The sequence below is a fragment of the Nilaparvata lugens genome, chromosome 5 (assembly GCF_014356525.2).
Source record: "Nilaparvata lugens isolate BPH chromosome 5, ASM1435652v1, whole genome shotgun sequence".
NCBI lineage: Eukaryota > Metazoa > Arthropoda > Insecta > Hemiptera > Delphacidae > Nilaparvata > Nilaparvata lugens.
The window spans coordinates 55897782-55919543 of NC_052508.1; the positions used below are offsets into that span (position 1 = coordinate 55897782).

The 21762-nt window shown below is 35.6% G+C and overlaps 1 protein-coding gene across 6 annotated transcripts in view; it reads left to right on the forward strand.

Moving 5' to 3' along the window:
* The window catches only part of LOC111045928 (dipeptidase 1), a 173388-nt gene that overhangs the window by 63239 nt on the left and 88387 nt on the right, over window positions 1–21762 (forward strand). Inside the window, exon 3 of one of the 6 annotated variants that reach the window (XM_039428817.1) lies at window positions 8426–8476. The exons of the other annotated variants lie outside the window; for them this stretch is intronic. Coding sequence (XP_039284751.1) covers window positions 8426–8476 — 51 coding nt within the window. The remainder of the gene's footprint in view (window positions 1–8425; window positions 8477–21762) is intronic. 6 annotated transcript variants of the gene reach the window in all.

Below are 21762 nucleotides of genomic sequence, written 5' to 3' on the forward strand. Positions count from 1 at the left end.
ACTAATTGGAAACTGAAAAGCTCTCAACTCGCAAAGTGAAGCTGGCTAAAGTGGGTGGCCGCAGAGCAGACCAAAAGCATACAGTCTGTTAATGATGGAGTAATTCGGCGAGACTGAGCAAAGTTACATCAAAAACTCATAACAGTGAGGGGGAAACGTGAAGGAAGCGGCCTGGCTTTGAGATAAGGAGGATTTACTTTGTAGAGTAGTAATTTTTAGCAGTGCGGGTGAGAGGAACAGTTAACGGTCCGAGACAACGAACGTTTAAATGAGGTAGTAATAATCGACTTTAAACGGCGTAAACGGGTCGAAGTGTGTGGCTTGCGGATCTGGTTTTAATGCGCTGCCATTATGACTCACATAAACTACCCTACCGTATTATTATACCAAGCCCTGCGATCCCAAGGTTCTGGCCCGAATCAGCGCCATTTTTCCATTCCTCATCATTTATTGCTTGCTCAAGCTTGCCGAACTGTGATGCAGATGCAAACTCTAGCAAAGTGTTCCTACGACGGACCCTTATCATTCTTTGGTTATAGATTTGTTTGGAAATTCATTCCACTCAGTTATTCCAAGAATGTTATAGTCAAAAAAGCATAATTATACAGTACGTATCTCACAACACAGTCACGGTCAATAATATATACAATTATTATTTAACGAAAATCCTAAATAAATGCTGTGAATCACCCCGAAGACTTCTGCTACTGCAGACATTGACAACAGGGTTAACAGCAGGATGGAAATTCGATGAGAACTACTATCCAAAAATTAGTTGCCAGCCCGGGAATCGAAACCGGTACCTCCCAATTGCTAGTCAGGAATGCTTAACCTTACACCAAACTGACAATCAGGGAGGTTGAAAAATGGGAAGTTAAACCAGAGATGACTGTGCCAAGAGTGGGAACAAAATGGAGTGAAGCAAGGAAAGCGGAGTTCTCACTGAAAATGAAAAACTGGTGGATTGATAAAAAGAACAAGAAAAACAAAAAATGAACCAAATTTTGCTCAGCGTCTTCCATCTGGGAGCTTGACGGCTAATAATAATAATAATAATAATTATATATTGATTAGCATTTGAATAAATGCATTCTCTATTTAATCCCATCTGTAAAATAATATATACCTTCAGTTCACAATAAATATTCGATTTATTAACATTATTCTCTAAGATTAGATACTTAATACTTGAATATGGTGTACAACAGGCACGGCCCTAGGGACTTTGCCGCCCTGGGCGGGATCGGCAACTGCCGCCCCCCCGCAAGTATCCTGTCTTTAATTGTTAATCCCGGGTTCCACCCGTCCTTGAGCGATCGCCTAACGCCGGTTAAACATTGGGCGGTAATTTCGCCGTCGCCGCCGTTCGAGCAGTAGTCTATGAACTTGAATGGAAGCTTACACATTGGGCGGCAGAAACGCCGCGCGGCTATATTGCCGTTGGCGGCAGCTGTGCAGCCGTCCACTGCCACTGCGGCTGGCGGTGTTTTGCTGCTCTTGTCTACGCAGTGGCGTACGTGACCAAATGGGCGTTAACACATTTGGCGGTTGTCTACCGTCGCCGCTGATCAGTCGTCTTTCCCAGTTGCTCCAAGTCAGAGGTCTTTGAAAATCAGCCTTTTAATTTGTGTCTTGTTGTAAAGTTTGTAAGTTGTTTATAACATTTATTTATTGTTTTAAGTGTTTGTAGTTGACGAGTGTGAGAAAATGAGTAAGTTAATAGACAATGAGTTGTTAATATCATTTGTAGAACAGAGGCCAGTTTTGTGGGACAAAACCCTCGACATATTTAAGGATCGAGATGCAACAAGAAATGCGTGGAAGGAAGTGTGTATGGAGATTAAGGGGGATTTTGAAACTCTGTATGACAAGAAAAAAACTGTAATATGTTGTATATCGCTGTCGATTTAATAAAAACGTTCATTTCAATGAATCCAAGCAAGGCGATTTCTCTGCTGTCTTCTTTTCCTTCGACGGCACAACAAACGTGGTAAAAGTTGTTGCCTTTCCATTTTAAGTTAAACACTTAATAATATATACTTTTGGAAAATGTTCAAAATACAATTAACTGAACACTCATGAAACAGTGAAGTCACAACACATTTGCGATGAAGAACTACAACAATTATTTTGGCTACTGATCATACGATCATACGATCATACTGATCATATTTTGCCGCTCGATGTTTGGCGGTATTTTTTCCGCTGAATGTGTAAGCTTGACTTTTTTTCGAGGCTGCGACGGCAGTTTCGCCGCCGCGGCAGAAACCGCCCAGTGTGTAACCAGCGTTACTATTGTGTCTCCGCTGTGATGCGACACCAGAGAGTCTCAGTAAACTCTAGTTATGTTTAACACTAGTTATTGACATTTAAGCAAATATTTGACAATTATAAATATTGGGGAACAGTAAAGTCCAGTCAATATAGACATAAAAATGGGGGGTTGCTTGCAATTTATATCGTAGTTCTGATTTTTTAATATTTTATTTGGATACATGAGACAGGTTGAAAACCAAATTCTTCATGTAAAATTCCCTTGTGCTAATACAGAGTGGCCCAAAAAGTTCGTATTTTAGGTTCATTTTCCAGTTTTCAGCTATTTCCGGCAAAATCAGAGATAGGACAGAAAAATTTGCTCTTGCCTTTTTAAGATCATAAAATTCTGAAAGAAATGAGATTATTCGGAACTCTCTATCTCCAATGAGTACTGAGCTATGATTTTTCAAATATGAGTGATATTTTAAGGAAAAAAATCAATTTTGATCATATTTAGTATTTGATCAACAATATATCCCGATTACAATCTAGATGTAAAATTCAAAATCCCTCTGGGCATTTTAGCTTCAACCATCATCACCATCTATATGTCCTCACAGTGATATTTCGCACAATGATATAAGCTCATGAGATCATGTTCTATGAGAATCAACCGTTAGTTGCACTTCATTTCAGTATTTCCTAGTTGAGAGGCGCGCGAGGACACGATCAAGGATCGATTAAGGATCAAGCTATCAAAATGAAAAAGTTTTCTTTTTTCAATCATTACTTTCTGAGACATGAGCGCCTAAAGTTTAAAATTTTGGGACAGAACATTTCAAATTCGGTACGAGATGAATCCATAAAATTCAAAGGATAAATTCTTCATGGTATTTTTGATTTAATAAAACAAAAATTTTCTGAAAATATCAATTTTTGAGAAAGTTTTCCAATTTACTAAAAATGACCAAAAATAGTGTTGAGTTTTTTTTTGTAAATTGAATAAATTTTTCAAAAATTGATATTTTCAGAAAATGTTTCAAAATTTTCTTGTTTTATTCAATCAACAATACCATGAAGAATTTATCTCTTACCGAATTTGAAATTTCCTGTCCCAAAAATTTAAACTTTGGGCGTCATATCTCAAAAAGTAATGATTGGAAGAGAATGTTTTCCTAAGAAAACTTTCTCATTTTGATATATACCGGTACAAATCGAAAAACTTTGAAAAATATCACCAGTACAAGAAAGTTTATTTTTAGCCTTTGCATAGCCTTAAGACGTACACTGCAACATAGTATTAGGCCTACTTAACTTGCTAAGTAATTAGAACTATAATTTCTACAAGTTTGTTTAACACACCTGTTTAATTAAGTAGAACTCGTCTGACCTTTGCAATTCCTTCACCAATTCTTCAAGATCTGGGGACTGAACTATTTTATGTTCGCTAGACCACTCAGACGTTCCTGGGACATTGTTGATCTTAGAAAAGTCTTCATTAGCTCGAGGTTGAAAAACTTCTTATATAATTTTACCATTCACATTTGAAATTATGAATTTATTATCTATTTGTATTTTAAAATTTTCCGTTTCTTTAAATTTGCCGCCCCCAAAACCTGCCGCCCTGTGCGGCCGCCCGGTCCGCCCACCCCTGGGGCCGGGCCTGGTGTACAATGGGAGAATAATTATATGTTCGAACTATTATCACAAGAGTTGAAAAAATTGGATAATTGGATTCAAGCTCGCTTCTCATGTAAAAGCTACGCTCATATATGAGTTGCTGCATTACACAATGCAGGCAAATACAACCCATTACATGGGTTCAATTTCCGATCAAATACACCAAGCATTACATAATTTTGGATTTTAGTTCAGCTTCACCCATGGAAGTACAATTGAATTTGAATGAATTTATTTATTTTCCAGGAACAAAGAAAAATTACATCAGAATACTAAACTCCAATACATGATGGTATGAGATCAAAACCATAGATTACATTCTATTTCCAAGTTGGCGATGGGAGGAGAGGTTAACTGATGAGGTAGTATAGTATTAGTTATCAATTTGACTAGTGTTTTGATAGTACAAACCATGATGTGGTAATAATTACATTTTTTCATGGTTTTGCTATTTGAAATAAAGGAAAATTCATCTCTCCTATAATCAGAATCTAATGAATCGTTTATTATCTGTTCGGAATGTAATTAAAAATTGAAGAACCCTATTAGAAAAAACATCCTATCCATTCTCAAAAATCTGTTCTTATTTATTTTAAAGCTTCAGAATTTGCAATGCTGAAATGATCCAACAGTTTCTATAAAGTGATTTGATGTTTTTCACACACCTTTCACAGAGTGTTTTACAAGATGCTGAAAGCGTTCGAACGCTTTTAGCAACAACAAACGCTGGTTACACAATACGGTCGAGAAAATTGAAAGCTAGTGATCGTGAGAATCTGGGTTGCGATTAAAGAATCCTGTTCGTACGAAAAAGGAGAAAAAAGCAGCACGTGGATGAGGAAACTCGGGAAAGTATATTTATATATGAAAGAAGCAAATAGGAACAAAGGCTTTCAGGAGTAGTAGATGTATATAGTGGAGTCTTGAGGTCCGGCAACTCAGCTTGCAGCCTCTCTCACTCCCAACCTCTCCCTTCAACTTCCAACTGGAATAATGGAAAAAGAGTGGATGAACCTACCGACCAGTGTTGTAGGCTCCAAATGGATTCACCTTTTCTGAAAAGCGCCCAATGAAAAGAGACGCTAGGCTTGAACAGTTCAGTTGGTTGAGCTCGACGCTACTGTTCGTTTTTTTCGCACACGCGACAAATTAATAACTTGATGGAGCAAGAAGAAAAATGTGCGCGGGACTCCCGCTGGGAACAGCACTTACAAATGGAACGCTGTAGCGCTTCCGCTGATAGGAAATGTTTTCTGCCGGCTGCTAATTTATTTACGCAGCTCAGTGGGCTCTGATCAAACTAGAGGTCTCCTGTAGATTCGGTTATTCCGCATACACGCTGGCATCAAATGCTAGATAACCCAGTAACAAAGGTTCTGCTAAAGAAGGCCGAGACTAGCTTCATCTTTTTCATAGTACGTTGAAACAATAGAGGAGAAAGATGCAAAAAATAATTCTCAAAGGCACCAAATCATGGATCCAGGAAAATTTGAGTTATTGTTTTACGAAGGAGCTAAATTTTCAATTCCTGTATCCTTTTCTGTAAGACAGAGGAGTAGCCTTGTAACTTCTACATCGTATTTCACTGACTCATCATCTTAGCTTCTCCCCCACCTCTCAACCACAGTGAATGATTCAGTTCCATGCACTCCACATGGATTAGAACTTTCATGAAAACTGGTCGTTAAGTGATGTCAGAGACCCTGAAATCAATCAGGTGCGACCTGAAAACTTTTGAAACTTTGGCTGAGACAGCCAGGTGACTCTATATTATCATTCTTATTATTATCATGGGAATCAGCTGAAAATTACTCGAACCACCGAGTAAAGCAAACTTGAAATCAAATCAATGTAAAAAATCTGGTGTGGTGCACTCACACAACTTTCCTTGCCGTTATGAAAATTGATCAACTGACGCTAGTGTTCCCGCGCATCTCAAGTCCACTTTTCTAAGATCTGAGCTAGCTGGTGACAGGGCAATAACGCTGAAGACACACGAGGTGTGCTATCTCTTCATAGTGAATCATTCAATACAATCAACAGTTGCCAACAGTTTGCAATATTGGATAATCACATTTTTCCGAATTTCAAGTCATTCCGTTAATTGGGAGATGAGATATCGTGTACACAGACGCACATACACACATACACACATTCACACATTCACACATACACACACACACACACACACACACACACACATACACACACACACACACACAAACACACATACAGACCAATATCCAAAAACCACTTTTTTGACTCACGGGATCTTGAAACGTTCATAAATTTAGAAATTGAGGTACCTTAATTTTTTTCGGAAAGCAATACTTCCCTTACCTATGGTAATAGGGCAAGGAAAGAATGTTTCATGTATGTCAATCATTAGCAATTTAGGATTGCTTATAGCCATGACAAATTAAGATACTCAATACTAAGATAGAAATTGTGAAATATTGGTGAAAAAAAAGTCTAGGAGCCAGGAGGTTCACTTTAAGTATCACATTTGGTATTGTAACATGTTTATGAGAATATATCTTTTTCCACCTCTCCGTAGAATATCCACCATTCGTTCCATTCTGTGAAATATGTAAAGTCAGTCAAGAATTCAATTTCATGGCAGAATTTTGACAGTAATTAATATAAAATATACAGTTTCAATAAAGCGTGTTACAGAATTCAGGTAGAGTTGTATAACAAGACAATAATACTGCGCATTTCTTTTTAAAGTTGAATATTATCGTTGTGAAGGTTTCTTTTTAAAGTTGAATATTATCGTTGTGAAGGTTTCATGAAGGTGAGAAAATATTCCGAATAGCATTTCCTCCATCCTGTTATCCAGCTCAACCAGATTGAGTCGCCTTTCCGAGTCCTATTCAAACGCTATCCACAGCGCAAAAGTTGATCTCGACTCTCATTATTCATCCGATTTGAATAGTTCGATTTTGTTTGCCGCAACTTTGAGTTATCGACAGAATATTCAGAGGCGCTTTATTGTGACGGCTGTGATCGACGGCAGGAAGGTGAGAGAAAGAGAGAGTGATGGAGTTGAATGCTGAAATAGGTGTGATGGGGTGCTGATTTGGGGTTTGGGTGTTGTCAGGAGGTGACGTAAGGGGAGGAAATGGGGGTAATTATCGTGAAGGGAGGATGCTAACAAGCGCTACTCGAGGTGACGCCAAGGCACTCAGATGATCGTCAACTCCCACTCTGCTCCTTGACCGATGGCGGTTCCCCTTTGGGGGGTTCCGACCCCCATCTTTGCTACAACCCCCTCCCCTGCATGTCAGCTCATCGCTCATCCTGCTCAGAGTCTACAAGAACTGCCGGTAACAAGATTATCTCATGAATAAAATATTGTTGTTCGTGTTTGGAAAATTTCGCCAAAATTCATAAGCGAAAATTGCAGTGCTGGCGGAAACCTGCATCCATCCATCCATCTGGTTATCTGTGTTGCTGCTCTGAGATTGCAGATTCATTTGTATGCACTGTCAGTTTGTAGTATATACATCCTATTACCGGCATCATAAAATCAAGACTATTACTGGAGTATATCTAGATTTTTCATTCCATGCTAGTGCACTACTCAGAAAATACGAGTATGTATCACTATTGACAGACTTTTATGATCGAAGACATTTATCCGAAGTACTCTATTCATATTATATGTCTGCATCGCTCTCATTCTCATTCTGCATAACAAATTTATCACCTGTCATTATCAACAATAATATCATGGAATTCACATAAAAATGTGAAAAAGGTTCCTTTCATTTTTGTATTTCTTATTATTATGTGAAGAAGAGAAAACGCTACCAAGGGAGTTAATGCCATGATATTATATGAGACTTCTATATAGTATACTCGAGAATTTAAGCAATCACAAGATTCAACAGAAATATGAAAGATATGATACAGCTCAATTCTAAACATTATAATAGAACTACTGTATCAATTTTGAAACATAAAAAATACAATAAATAAATTCGATATCACAGTGAATCATGGAAAAGAAAAATTCCAGTGTTATTGAAACACAGAAAAATCACTTCAGCATGCAAGAACTGCCGGTCTTGCTATAGCTGTATGATTCTCATAGCTCATAGCTATATGATTCTATAAAAAACAAATTGAATACATTTTTTCAACACTACCTTATACGTTCACGTAATTTGAATTTTCACGTGGTCCTAGTTTCCAAGTGTCTGTTCTCAGAACACTGAAAACCTGGAGCTTAGACTCGAATACTTTGAAGAGAAAATTGATGAAAAATATTCAAATTCATTCTGGAAATATTTAATTGCTAATTGCAAAAGTATGTGTTACACTGTTCCTGTTTGATGATTATCATCTTATCATTCTTAAGTGTCATGCTTTAAGCTTTCAAAGGAACGAATTCTCATGAAAGTAGGAATTCAAAAGTATTAAGTAGAAAAGTGTAGAATATAAACATCAATAAATAGCTGAAATACCCACTTTCAATTCACAGTTGGCCAAGCAGTGCTGTCATGTTTACCAGAATCAGCCTGGCACCTGGAATGTATGTAATAAAGTCAATTAAACAATTAAAATCCTTGATAGAGTATTGTAGCCCATAACTTATGTATTAAAATTAATATGAAATGCAATCTATAACAGAAACAAGTAGTTTGTGGAATTTCTAGTGTTGGTAAAATGAATAGAAGTATGGAATGGTAGATCATTAGAACTGATTGGTGAATTCTAGAATCAAATTCAAATGCATTCGAATGTAGCTAAAAAAATATATTGATTAGGGATTAGGGTATGGTAAACTATAGAAATTGTAGTATTCTATTAATATTGATTGTAGTAACGGTGTACAATATACTCGTATTACAGTATTTCCAATAAAACTGGGGTTCAATCTAGTAGAAAATGTATAAAAAAGGCTTTATTAGGCTGAGTTAGGCCTTCAAGTCCGAAGTGACAACAAGGACTACTGCTTGTCTCTAACATTCTACTATAGTGTTCAGTTAATTAGAAAATGGATAGAATATGATGATAATGTATAAATAAGGAATCTATCCCATTCTTACTTATTCAATTCCATTCAAAGTAAGGCCTTGAATATAATATATAGTGCTGTACTATTTATCGTATTGGAAAAGCAATTTTCTTGCGCTGTTCGTGAGCAAAATTAAAAGACTCATGGAATCCGCAGTGTTCGTTAGATCCATAGTATTTTGAAGATGTATAATAAAGTTCGAGAACTAGATTCATAACTACGGATTGAGAGAATATTTTAGTAATCCTACGAGTATTTTTATCCTCCTTTTGAAGGATGCTCATTTTTCCTCGCAGTTTAAAACTCTCGAATATTGAAGACCCGTTGAAACGCTTTTCAAATACTGCATTGTTATAGTTGAGAAGCTTCATAAAGAATTGTTCTCCAATGAATCCTTGGTTTGTCACTGAGATCATGTTTACTCAAAAGCTCTCATTAAAATTCCCACTAATTCCTTCAAGTCTTAAAAGATAAGTTAGCAGTTATGGCAGATATGTCCTTAGCGCACTATCATAATCCAAAATGTGGTGTGATGCAGAAGTAAAATTTCAATAACATTGAATAATGATGTTCATGGGAGGTTTTCCAAACAAACAATGAAATTTCATGGAGCATGAAATTCAATTATGATAATGGAAGAGCTGATTGTCAATTCCATAAGAACCAACTACTTCTAAGCAGATACAGGTGGAATCTTTTGTATTTTTAGTTGTTGTATTTCATCCAAATCTTTTCAATTGTATTAGATTCACATTACTTATGATTATTTATTAGTACCGGAATTGCAGTGTGCAATGTCATGGAAATGATGGATGATTGAACTTCAACCCAATATAAATCTGACTTATGAGAATGGACATTGAGAATTACCATAGGGCAGAACAAATGAAAGGATCTCTCTTTCGAAAAAGAATAAGAATGATAATTTTTCAAACATTAGATTTTGATATTCAGTCATTCTTTCTTGTGTTATGTGTTATATTCTCCATCCATTCACTACTATATAGAGCTCTATTCGTTATCGAGTAAGGGTAGTATTATAATTTGGATGAAAGGATTTAAAACTTGATTCCACTAGCTCACTCTGCTCAATCCATTGCAATAGCTAGTTGTCAAAAAATGACTGTGATTCCACTCTTTCAACAGCAGAAGATCCCAGATCCCCGCATCAAGGTTTAAAATGTTGAAAGATGATGTATGATATATTTATTTATTCCACGTTCATCTATGATGAATCAACAATTAAATTCCCAATCGAGTATCAATCGATATATTCATAGACTCTTCACAGTCTTAGGTAAAAACTCATTACCACGGTATCATCTCAAATAGGCCAATAAAGATTTCCCAGCACCATGTCTTATATTTCGTTTGAGACTTATGATGGACAAATAACTATTTCTATAATTACCAATAATTCTCCTATCTTTCCCTTGACGTGTAATTTCTATTACACGTTTTGTCATTCTCAAATACATAGCTCCATTTCTATAATAACTAATTGTACTCTGTTGCATACCCATGCTTTTCCAGTAATGAGATAATAATTGAATTTAAAAAAAAACTCAAATGAAAAGGCACCTCCACATTGTGTATTTTCACTTCATGAGTGTTTTTAAATTCAAGTTTCAACTAATTCCTATGCTTTCTCATAGCACCAATAATAATTATCCATTGATTAAATAACTAGGCCTACTTTCACGATCACATCTCCAATAAACATCATAGCTGACAATTATATTGCAGCACAACTGATGTTTTTCTATAATAACTCCATTTCTATAATAACTAATTGTACTCTGTTGCATACCTATGCTTTCCCAGTAATGAGGTAATACTTGAATTTAAAAAAAAACTCAAGTTTCAACTAATTCCTATGCTTTCTTATAGCACCAATAATAATTATCCATTGATTCAATAACTAGGCCTACTTTAACGATTACATCTCTCATCATTACTATCGCTAACAATAATATCACAACACAACTGATGTTGGTAACACCTCTATAATTGGCTGATATATTAGTTCACACCATCCCAATATATCAGGTGATAATGATGAGTGACATCATTGCAACGTTCATCCATGTTCCACTGAAATTAGACTTGTTGTTTCATGGTACAGAGAGAGATTTTTCAACCGCCTATCAGTGTATGTGTGTGTGTGTGTGTGTGTGTGTGTGTGGTGTGTGTGTGTGTGTGTGTGTGTGTGTGTGTGTGTGTGCGTGTGTGAGGGTGAGTTCGTTGAGGCTTGCAAGAGAAAATCCAATCTGTTAGGATTAGTGTCCCGATTGTTGGAGACCTAATTTGGAGGGCTTAAGGCGACCTGCCAGGCTCAGCTCGGTCTTCCTCATCGACAAGCTGGATTTTCATATCATTTTCCCAACTGCTAATAACTACTATCAGTGATGCTTTAAACAATGTTCGCTAGCAATTTGGTTGATCGCGCTATCCTTCCACGATTGATCACAATTATTGCTACTAATGATACGAGTTAATTGAATTTTGCCAATGTGTGAATATTACTTTGCCTTTGTTCAACGTTCCGATACTGATTATTCTCATCCAAGTTGTGAAAAAATGATTTTTCCGAATCATTTTGAATACTCGCTGATAAAATTATAGGTACTATTATCAATTGTCATGAAAAACACCTGGAGTTTTCGAAACTCCATCATCGTTTTTTTTCAACACTCATTTATTAAATTTATTATTATCATTAAAAACACCAAGATTTTTCGAAGCTTCATCATCATTTTTTTCTCGTTATTATCATTATGGAGGTTTTAAAAATGAATCGCGGGATTACTTCTATTCAATAACAATCATTACTGGAATATGGAAATTCCCTTTTCGTAATTTTTCATGAATTATTGTGGAATGAATCCATACAAATTCCCTCTTCAAAACAGATATCTTTTTTAATTTGTGATGAGTGGGCTTCACGTTTTGGAATGTCGGTCAAATTCTCCATATTAACAAGGTACATGCTTTTTGGAAATATTGATATTAATTCCCTCTTCAAAACAGATTTTTCTTCAATTTGTGATGAGTAGGCTTTACGTTTTGGAATGTCGGTCAAAATCTCCATATTAACAAAGTACCTGCTATGGAGTGATCCGTGGTCTAGTGGATAGAGTGCTTGCGTAGCAGCATAGAGATCCCGGGTTCAAACCCTCTCACAACCAAAAGTTTTTTTACCAGATCACTCCCGTGTTATCGGATGAGCACGTTAAACTGTCGCTCCCGGCTGAAGTATGACAGTCGTAAAGCCCATTGACGGCTTAAATTATTTATTCAGGCGGTGGGACCTTCCCGCAAGGGACTCCCCACCAACAAAAGCCATACGAATTTACTTTTTTCTTTAGTACTTGCTATTTTAAAAAATTGATATTAATTCCCTCTTCAAAACATATTTTCCTTCAATTTGTTATTAGTAGGCTCTACGTTTTGGAATGTCGGTCAAAAGTTCCATATTAACGAAGTATCTGCTTGTTGAAAATATTTTAGGACTGAAAATTTCGTGACTGAAGATTTTATACAATACTTATCCTATTTCGGACTACGTGTAACCTTATCTGAATGATTTGGGAGAGAAAAATTGTAAGAAAAAATAAACAATGATAAAGAATCAAGTAATAACCAATACTTCGTCTTCTATGGAATCGATAGAACGTGTCACGCGGGTTGCCTAAGCTACTCCTTGATTTTCGCGCGATGTATTTTTCTATTCTATTGACTCTTTCCCACCTCACAATATCAGCATTCATTCAAATCAAATCAAATCAAATAAAATTTATTCATTTCTTGTGCAATATTACAAAAATAAACAAATTGACATGTTCAATGTAAAAAATCAAAGTACAAGAGAATGTAAAGCTCACAAGACATGAGTCCGTTCGTGAGCTTAATTAAGAAATATATCAACTTTAATAACTAGAAAGTAAAATATAACAAGAATGAAAAGAAAAAATAGAATGAAATACAGTTGCATGTACAGTGAGTATACTATTGAAATATAAGTATAACATTGAGTCATTACTTACTAATTGATTCGGAATTAGTTATCTTTTTACCTTTGTTATCTTTTTATCTTTGATCATATTTACTTCCCCATTCGTTGAATTTTTTAAGTTGAAATTACTGGAAAAGTCGAATAGTAATGAGTTAACTTTCTTGCATATCCTTCAGTATTGAAATACGTTTGCATACTGATATCAGCTTCTCAAAACTTCATACTGGATCAAATTATATCAGAACTGTACAAGAAAAATTCCAGTGACACTAAATATGCATATTTCATCAGAATTCCCAGAAGAAATAGTCAACTCTATTATTTCAAATCAGTTGAAATTAATGGTTGTGTGATTTTAAGGTTTTCTAATAGAACTGCATGGATTTGTTCAATGGATAGTGATTGAGACGTTGGCAAAATCCAGTATTGCGAGTATTTTCCACACTGTAGGTTCACACTATAGTGAGTTCCACGTTATAATGGCAGTGGTTAAAGATAAAAGAATAGCGATGCCAATTCTCTGCATCAATTAATTATATTTTTACACTGTCAAAAACATAATTGGCATCGTTGTGGACCTGGAAAAGGATAGTACCACCGGCTTTGTCAAATGATAGACAAGGATAGCAAAACCAAAGTTGATCAAATACTGTCATTATAACGTGGACCTCACTATAGTATGAATTTATTTATTTATTTCATTGGCAATTACAGATCATAATTATAATAAATATAATATGATTGGGAGAAGACAACAGGCATAGCCCAAAACTGTCTTCTCCCAAATTTCTACAAATATAAGTTTCAAAAAAGAATAAGGTTAAGATTTCACTTTTACTTCAAAAAGTCCAATTTCCACTTCAAAACTAATTACTAAACTAAAAATTTCGAATATTGATATTTAAAAACTGATTAGAAACATAAATATATCACTCAAATCTCTACAAATTAGAAATTGTTGAGTAATTTTGCAAAATTTTGAGCCAGAAAAGAAAAGAAACACAACTTCACTTCAATTTGTAAACTATAAAGACTAGATCTGATATCAATAGGAATTTCCGGCTTCTACCTTTTGAAAAGCTTTTCCTCAAGTTATCATACTCATGCTCTAAGGATGTGCCATATGCTGGAGCTCTGGTGTATTAATGACAGTTTCTTTGTGGAGCTGAACAGAAACCATAGCAATTTTTTCAAAGGTGCTTGACATGTTTGTTGATGCGTGATGGGACTGGCAAAGAAGTGCTTTTTAGGTGGATGTATGATTACCCACCTTGTTTGACAAGTAAACGATAGCATGTGAATTAGTAAGGAGGAGGAGAAGAGAGAGGCAGATTGCGAGAGTAGGCGAAAGGGGATGCGCACGATTATTCTTGAGTGAAAAAGTGGAACGTAAGTAGACGCTTCACAGGGACTGACTGATGTGGTGTGTGAGTGAGTGAGTGAGTGAGTGGGTAAGAGAGTGAGTGAGTGCGTCAGCGAGTGAGTGAGTGAGAGAGTGAATGGGTTGGTGCTGTGTAATCATGGATGGCCGTTAAGTTATCCTAACATTACGTAGGCCTATTATGTGGTTGATGATACAAGAGAAGACGAGGGAGGGGGAGCGGGAGAAGAAGAAGAAGAAGACGAGGAGCAGGAGATGATGATGAGGAGGGAGAAGATGTGGGAGAAGGATAAGGAACAGAAAAAGAAGATGATGATGATAATGGTGAAGAAGAAGAAGGAGAAGCAGGAAAAGATAAAGAAGGAGGAGTAAGAAAAGGAGGAAAAGGTGGAGGAGCAGAAGATCATAATGAACGAAACAGATAAATGAGAAGAAAGATGAAGAGGAGGAGAGATTATGACGAAGAAGAGAAGGAAAAAGAAGAAGAATAAGAAGAACAAGAAGAATGAGAATGAGAATAAGAAGAACAAGAAAAAGAAGGAGAAGAAGAAGAATAAAAAGAAGAGGAATAAGAAAGAGGAGGAGAAGAAGAAGAAGAGGAAAGAGAAGAAGAAGACAGGAAAAGAAGAAGACTGGAAAAGACGGTGGAGATAAGAGGAGAGAAGAAGGAAAAAGAGGAAACGGGGGAAGGAACAGGAGATGATGATAAATTAATGATGGAGAGGAAATGGAGGAGAAGAAAGAGAAGGAAAAGGAGAAGTTGAAAAATAGAAATAAGTAGAAGAATAGAAAAAAGAGTAATTATAGAAATAGGAGAAACAGGAGAAACAGGAAGAGGTAGATCTAGGAATAGTAGGAGGGAATAGGAGAGGTTGGAGAAGAGTGAGGTTGGAGGGAGAAGAGGGAGAATTAGAAGGAGAAGATGATTAAGAAGGAAAAAAGAATAAGACGGAGAATACAAGTAAAAAGAAGAAGAGAATAACAAAAACAAGGACAAAAAGGACAAAAACGAAAAAGAAGAAGAATATTGTGTCGTCAAAGGATGATGAATAGGCAGATAAGAGGAGGGGAGGGAGATTGATTGATTGATTGATTATATGCCTTTATTAGGGCGGAATTAGGACTCCTGGTCCTCTCTGCCACACAACCCTTTACAAAATAAGACAAATTTACATAAGAACAGAAAAGATACATTACATAAGATTAATATAGTAAATAAAACTCTTAATCAAAATATAATAAAAGATAATTTTAAACTTCATTTATTTATACAATTGAAAACAATATTTCAAATTCCACTAGATAAATCCTATAGGAAAACCTATCAGAAATGAAGAAATGAAGATCTAATCAAGTTGCCATTCACTCACACATGCACACAAAACAACCCTAAAGACAAAGATTTTACAAAGTATAATAATTATCATAAAATAATATAAGATATAATATTTTTATATCTGTAGTTGCATAAGAGGTAGAAATGAGTTAAATTCATGTAGATTTATACAATGTAAATAGACAATAAAAATAAAGCTGAACCCGACCCAAGCCTAATCTGCGCCACCAGATCCCATCCAATTCAATACTGCCGCGCCAAACAGAGCTCGATCGCCAATACTCTTCACAGTAATTGGAGGCAACAGATTCCAGATCCGGCAAGCTGGTACATGGAATGATTTATTATACATAGATATTCTATGGTTTGGAATAACCAATAGTTGGGAGCCCTGCCTGGTACCTCTCACACTACGATCCCCAATAAAAACAAATTTATGAGCTAAATAACCTGAGGTTTTTACATGCAATAGGTCATGAAGCAGCATCAAAATGTGATACTTCCTCATTTGCTTGAGTTTTGGCACATGTAGTTGCTTTAAAAATGGGGTGAAGGGAGAAGGAGATGATGAAGGAGGAAAAACGAAGAAGGTTTAAGATATGAGGCAACATAATCTGGAAGAAGTGAAAGACGAAAAGGGGATGATATAGTAGAGTCCAGAAAAGTACTAAAGCAGAGAAAGAAGAATATTATGGATGGAGTAATGTGCTTCAGAGGAAGCTGATAATGGAACCAAATAGGAAGGAAAACATAATTTGAGACAAGGAGGAGAAAGTCAGGAGGAGACATAGAGTAAATATGTAGAGTAGAGTGAGAAGAAAGAAATATTAATAAGTTGAAGTTGGAAGAAGTTGAAGTTGAGAGAGCGTGACAGAGCAAATAAGAGGGCGGTTGGTGACGAGTGGTGGGCTAAGGGCTAAGTGGAGTATGTGGTCACAAAAAGGTGGCGATGGTTTGGCGGCGGGCGCGGATGAGGGTGGGGGTGAGCATTCGTGTACTGTTGGGGCGCTGCATAATTCACCATCGCCAAACAAGAATATTGTGAGCAGCTCGTTACACGCCATATGCCCGGTTTGTCCCTTCAATGCACTCTTGTCTCATAGTTGTTTTCATTTCTCTTCTTCTCTGACTTCTTCATCGTCTAATCTTTGTCCTTCTTCTTCTTCTTCATCGTCTGTTCTCTGTCTTTCTACCATCTCTGCACTTGTTTCCCAATTGTTTTCATTCGTATCCTTCTCTGCCTCCTTCATCGTCAGTTCTCTACTCTCTCTATCACTTCTGCACAGCAATTCCACACTAAACGTTTTTTCTTCTCTTTTCAATGCACCATATTATCCCTATTTCATCATCTTTTTTACCGTATTCCTTGACCATAAGAAAAATCCAATTTCATACAAATTTCTTGTATTTTCCTCCTCATTCATTTCCTTTTAAAGAATTTATCCGAAATGCAGCATTTTCCTAATCCTCCTACCAATTCATATCTTTTATTGTATTTCTTCTATTTTGTTCCTATTGTACAGTTACGCTATCGTTTTGCCAACGATTCAACTCCTGAATCTCAATTCCACGTCTCTCCTATATCGACTTGCTCCCCAATTCCTCTACTCATATTTAAATATTTATTTTTTAAATATTTTTTTATTTATTCATTTTTACAATGAAGCACAGATCGAGAGAGAAAACTAAGAATACCTTGTACTATTTCTCCCCCATATATCAATTGTATTTATGCTCTTTTCCTGTATTTTCCACTTCCATCAAACTTTGTTATCTTTTATTGTTTCCCCTCTCCACTATCTAGCCCTTCATATCAACTATAGTCACTCCAACGTCCTTTCTCATCCATCTTACATTTTCTCTGTCTCCCCGTGTTTCTCCATTTTTGAATATCAAAGCCTCTTTCTCCTCTCACCTACCATTTTCCAAATCAATTCCTATTCCCCTTTACCTCTTCTATCATCTAGTTCTACTATCCCTATTGTCTCTCTCTTCTGCCTCATTCCACAACTTTCTTCCCATTCTTTTTTCCCAACTTGTACAACTGCTCAGATTTCTTTCTCTCTCTACCCTCTATATTGCTATTATCCTCGTCTTTCTCCAGTTTCATCATACATGATTTTCAACTAACCATTCACTCCTCACTCTTGTTCCCTCCCTAGCTTCATTCACCTACTATTCACCTCTCTCTTCTTCCTCCTTCTCCTACTCCACCCATTGTCTCACTCACCCTCCATCCTCACCTCATTCTTCTGGTCCACTCCAACATTGACTGTCCCTTTCTTATTCCAATCAACACAATACGATATACATGAAATTAATCAAAACACAAGAAAACACAATCAAAAATGAATTTCCAATGAAATACAAAAACAGGCTTCATGGCGGGGTGTGCTGAAAAGAAAGAATGGAGGATAAATACCTAGCCAACTATGGTTTTCCATGTAATAGGCAGGCAGAGAGTATAAAAGTAAGGAAAGAAGGGTGAAGAGGGCGAAAAAGGGTGATTTGTATTATCTTCTTCTTTGTGAAGACATTATAATAGTATATCTCGCACCTAGGGTCGAAAATGTACGTTTTCCGGCTCGAGATCGCGGTTTTCAAGTTCGAGACGAAGTCGAGAACTTGGAGCGTTCGAGAGCCGGAAAAACATTTTTGCCCGTGTTGCGAACGCTATTTTTCGCCACACCAAAAAAAAAAAAAAATAATAATGTTAAGTTGGCAATTTTGAAAGCAAAATTTCAAGGTTATGCTACTATAAATCATACAATGTTAATGAGGTTATGATAGTATCATCGTATTCTATTGTTCGGTATCAAAACTACAAAATAATTCATATCAAGTCATAGAAATGATCATTTATTGATAGTTTAAATACCTATTTAATTATACTAGATACATAAATACATATTAAATTATAAAAAATAGGCATTATTGACAGTTAATTCTTTGTTTTTCACGTAAAATGAATTATACAATCATTATACTTTTTATACAACAAATCTCTATTATTTTATTCTTTATTATTTGAATAGAAGTCGAATGTGCAGTTATGATTGTTTGAGAACATGAATCCTCTAGCAGATTCTACTACTTTTTTCTGAGAGGTCAAATGTACATTCAAATTGTTTGTATTTACAGTCTATTCTGATTGATTCTCATGACATTTAATCTCTAATATTTAACAGACTTTTGTGCAATCTGGCCTTATAATACAGTATTATAAATAATACTTCCAAAATAAATAATAATTCATCCATTTATCGGATGAAATCCATTTACCAGATAAAAGCGCTTTGTGCCCGGTGCAATATCTCATGGATAAATGGATGAATAGAATTTTCATTACTATTTTGAAATAATGTGATGAAAAAAAATTAATATAATTGCATGTTTCACAGTTTTGTCTCAAATTACTCAAAATATATCTAAAAAATTGATTGAAATTTAAGAAAAAAAGTAAGTATGGTAACTAATATAAAAAATAGCTAATAAAAGTCGAAATTCATCGACAAAAAAAATGTCATTGACAGAGATTCGAACCTTGATCATGTTGTTAATCACCGAATTATGAGTACTGATGTATTATGCCTTTACGCTCTCGGCCATTGCGTATTGTTGAGCATAGGGGCCTGACTCATAAGACTAAGCAGACACGTAATACTGTACTGTGAACTAGACTTCTAAAGTTTACTTCACTCCTAAAAAAAAAGCGAAAGAAAAGCGAGAGAAAAAACGAAAAAGCGTACAGACTTTGGCTCATGACTTATATTATTAAAATTAATATTATCTGTCTCACAATAAAATTTTCACTCTGAATTAAATCAGGTAACGTATCTAGGCTACTACTATAATATAGTGTATAGCGGCAAATTTGAAGCCGGTTTGCCGGCATTTTCACAACAAAATGTTTTGCTGTGATATTTATTTATTGTTTTAAACTTTATATTATTGCTCTGAAAATAGTTAAATCATCGAGAAAACATTCGAAGATTCAATCTTGAGTGGGCCTAATGTTTTCTCTATATGGTTTAATATTGAAGAAATATATTATCCAACAGTTTTAATAATAAATTTCGGAAAAATTACTAGGAATTTTCAGTCAAGGATGAGTTTCACCAGTAGGCTTACCTTAAACTTCAGAACTCTGCTGTATTTTCTTATTATTATTGTTGATTGTATTGCATTAAGAAGTGGAATTCGATAATAAAAAGAAACAATAATTGTTAATAATTATTCTTAATTTTAAATATTGGTACAATTATTGTACTTTGATTTCAAATTCGATTCTTCACTTTTAAATACTAGCGATACGTACCTTTCTGACAACGGACAATGCAGCCAACATTATATATGTTGAGGCTATTTATAAATATTAAATTATTAAACAGTAATTTATGAAATATATTATAGACATAATACCGCGATTCACGATACATAATTATATAGATTATTACAGTCGTTATGAGATTATCTCTCTATGATTTGTGAGATCGGACACGATCAGCTGTTATTCTAGGTCATTTTACAGCCCTAGGGCCGTAAAGTTTTACCGGCCTGGTTGGAAAACAATCACTTTCGGCCTCCATATGACGCACGTAAACCAGCTCATTACATCCAAGTGTGGCGAAAACAATGTTTTCTTTAGTGCTCCCAGTCACATTCCCAATCATGTTCCCAGTGACATTCATCCCCCTCAAATTTTCCAACATTGACACTTTTTTGTTGCATTATAGGATAGAGACAAGATGGAAACAGAATTTCTCCTCTTTCTCCATCCTCATTCTATGGTTATAATATAGTGAGGAATAATTCCCTACCTTGCCTACTGCCTAATAAGCACTTGCGACCTGATATCGTCACCCCTTACAGCATTTTGCTATTCGGCGTGTCGGTCAGACTGAGCATTCTGATCTGAATGAATGAATGATTCAACTGAAAGGATGAATGAGCATTCACCACGTGTTTGCTGAAACTTGAATGAGCGGGCGAGTTGAATAATCATATGCAAGCCCAGTGTGTGCGCGCTTGCAGCACATTTCAATTGCTACCTTTTCATTTACAACTCCTACTTTCAAATGCACTTTTTTGTGTAGAGCTACCTCTCTCGGAAAGGAGTCCATCTTCTTTCATTAGAAACCCTAGAATTAGCCTGCAGAGAGGAACATTTTTTTGCCTCGAACTAGAATTCTTATTCATTTATCAGATAAAAAGCATTAAAATGTTGAAAAAACAAACAGATGCTAGCCCTATAATTTTCTACTTCTTAATTTAGTTCATTCAAAGCAGTTGTGGTTTACAATGAAAACGAAGTTTAGTGAGATGGAGATGTCCAATTATATTGAGAGTATTTATATTGATACTCACTGCCGGCGCACAAGTTTTCTTTGCCGGTAGTGCCATCTTGTAAGTTAGAATATTTATTTTATCAATCTGTATTATTTCATGGCGAATAAATTAATTTGAATTTGATCTTCATAGTTTCTTGGTCTAGTCATAGCTTTTGGACTAAAATCCAAACCATTTACATATTGTTATGTCCGATGCTGGATTCAACAGCTTCACAATGCTTTCAGGCTCCGTTGTCGTCAAAGCTCATTCCTACATCTAAATACCAAATAAGTAGGCCCAAAACTCAAATTTGCGTGAAATTTCAAGTGGAATGATCTAGCTGTGATTTGAAATAACGATAATGAGTACTGTAACAACAATCTGCATTTTTCTTCCTTTACATAACGTATGAACCTAATATTGTAGGACAATATGCTCTACCCACAACTGACTTGAATACTCAATAAAAAGCAAAAAATCTAGTTCTAAGTTATTATAGCTTATTTATTATTTGTTATAGATTATAGGTGATTGTTATTTATATGGAGTAGTTTAATTTATTTGTTCATGTCTGGAGGAGCAATAATTATCTCAACACTGAAACTGAAGTTTGTGAATGAGTACTACGTTATATATTTATTTATTTTTCTATTACATTCCATAATCACAATATCAAATTAATGATTGGGAGAGATCCAACATGATAAACCCAGAACTGTTTCTCTCCTAATTTTGAT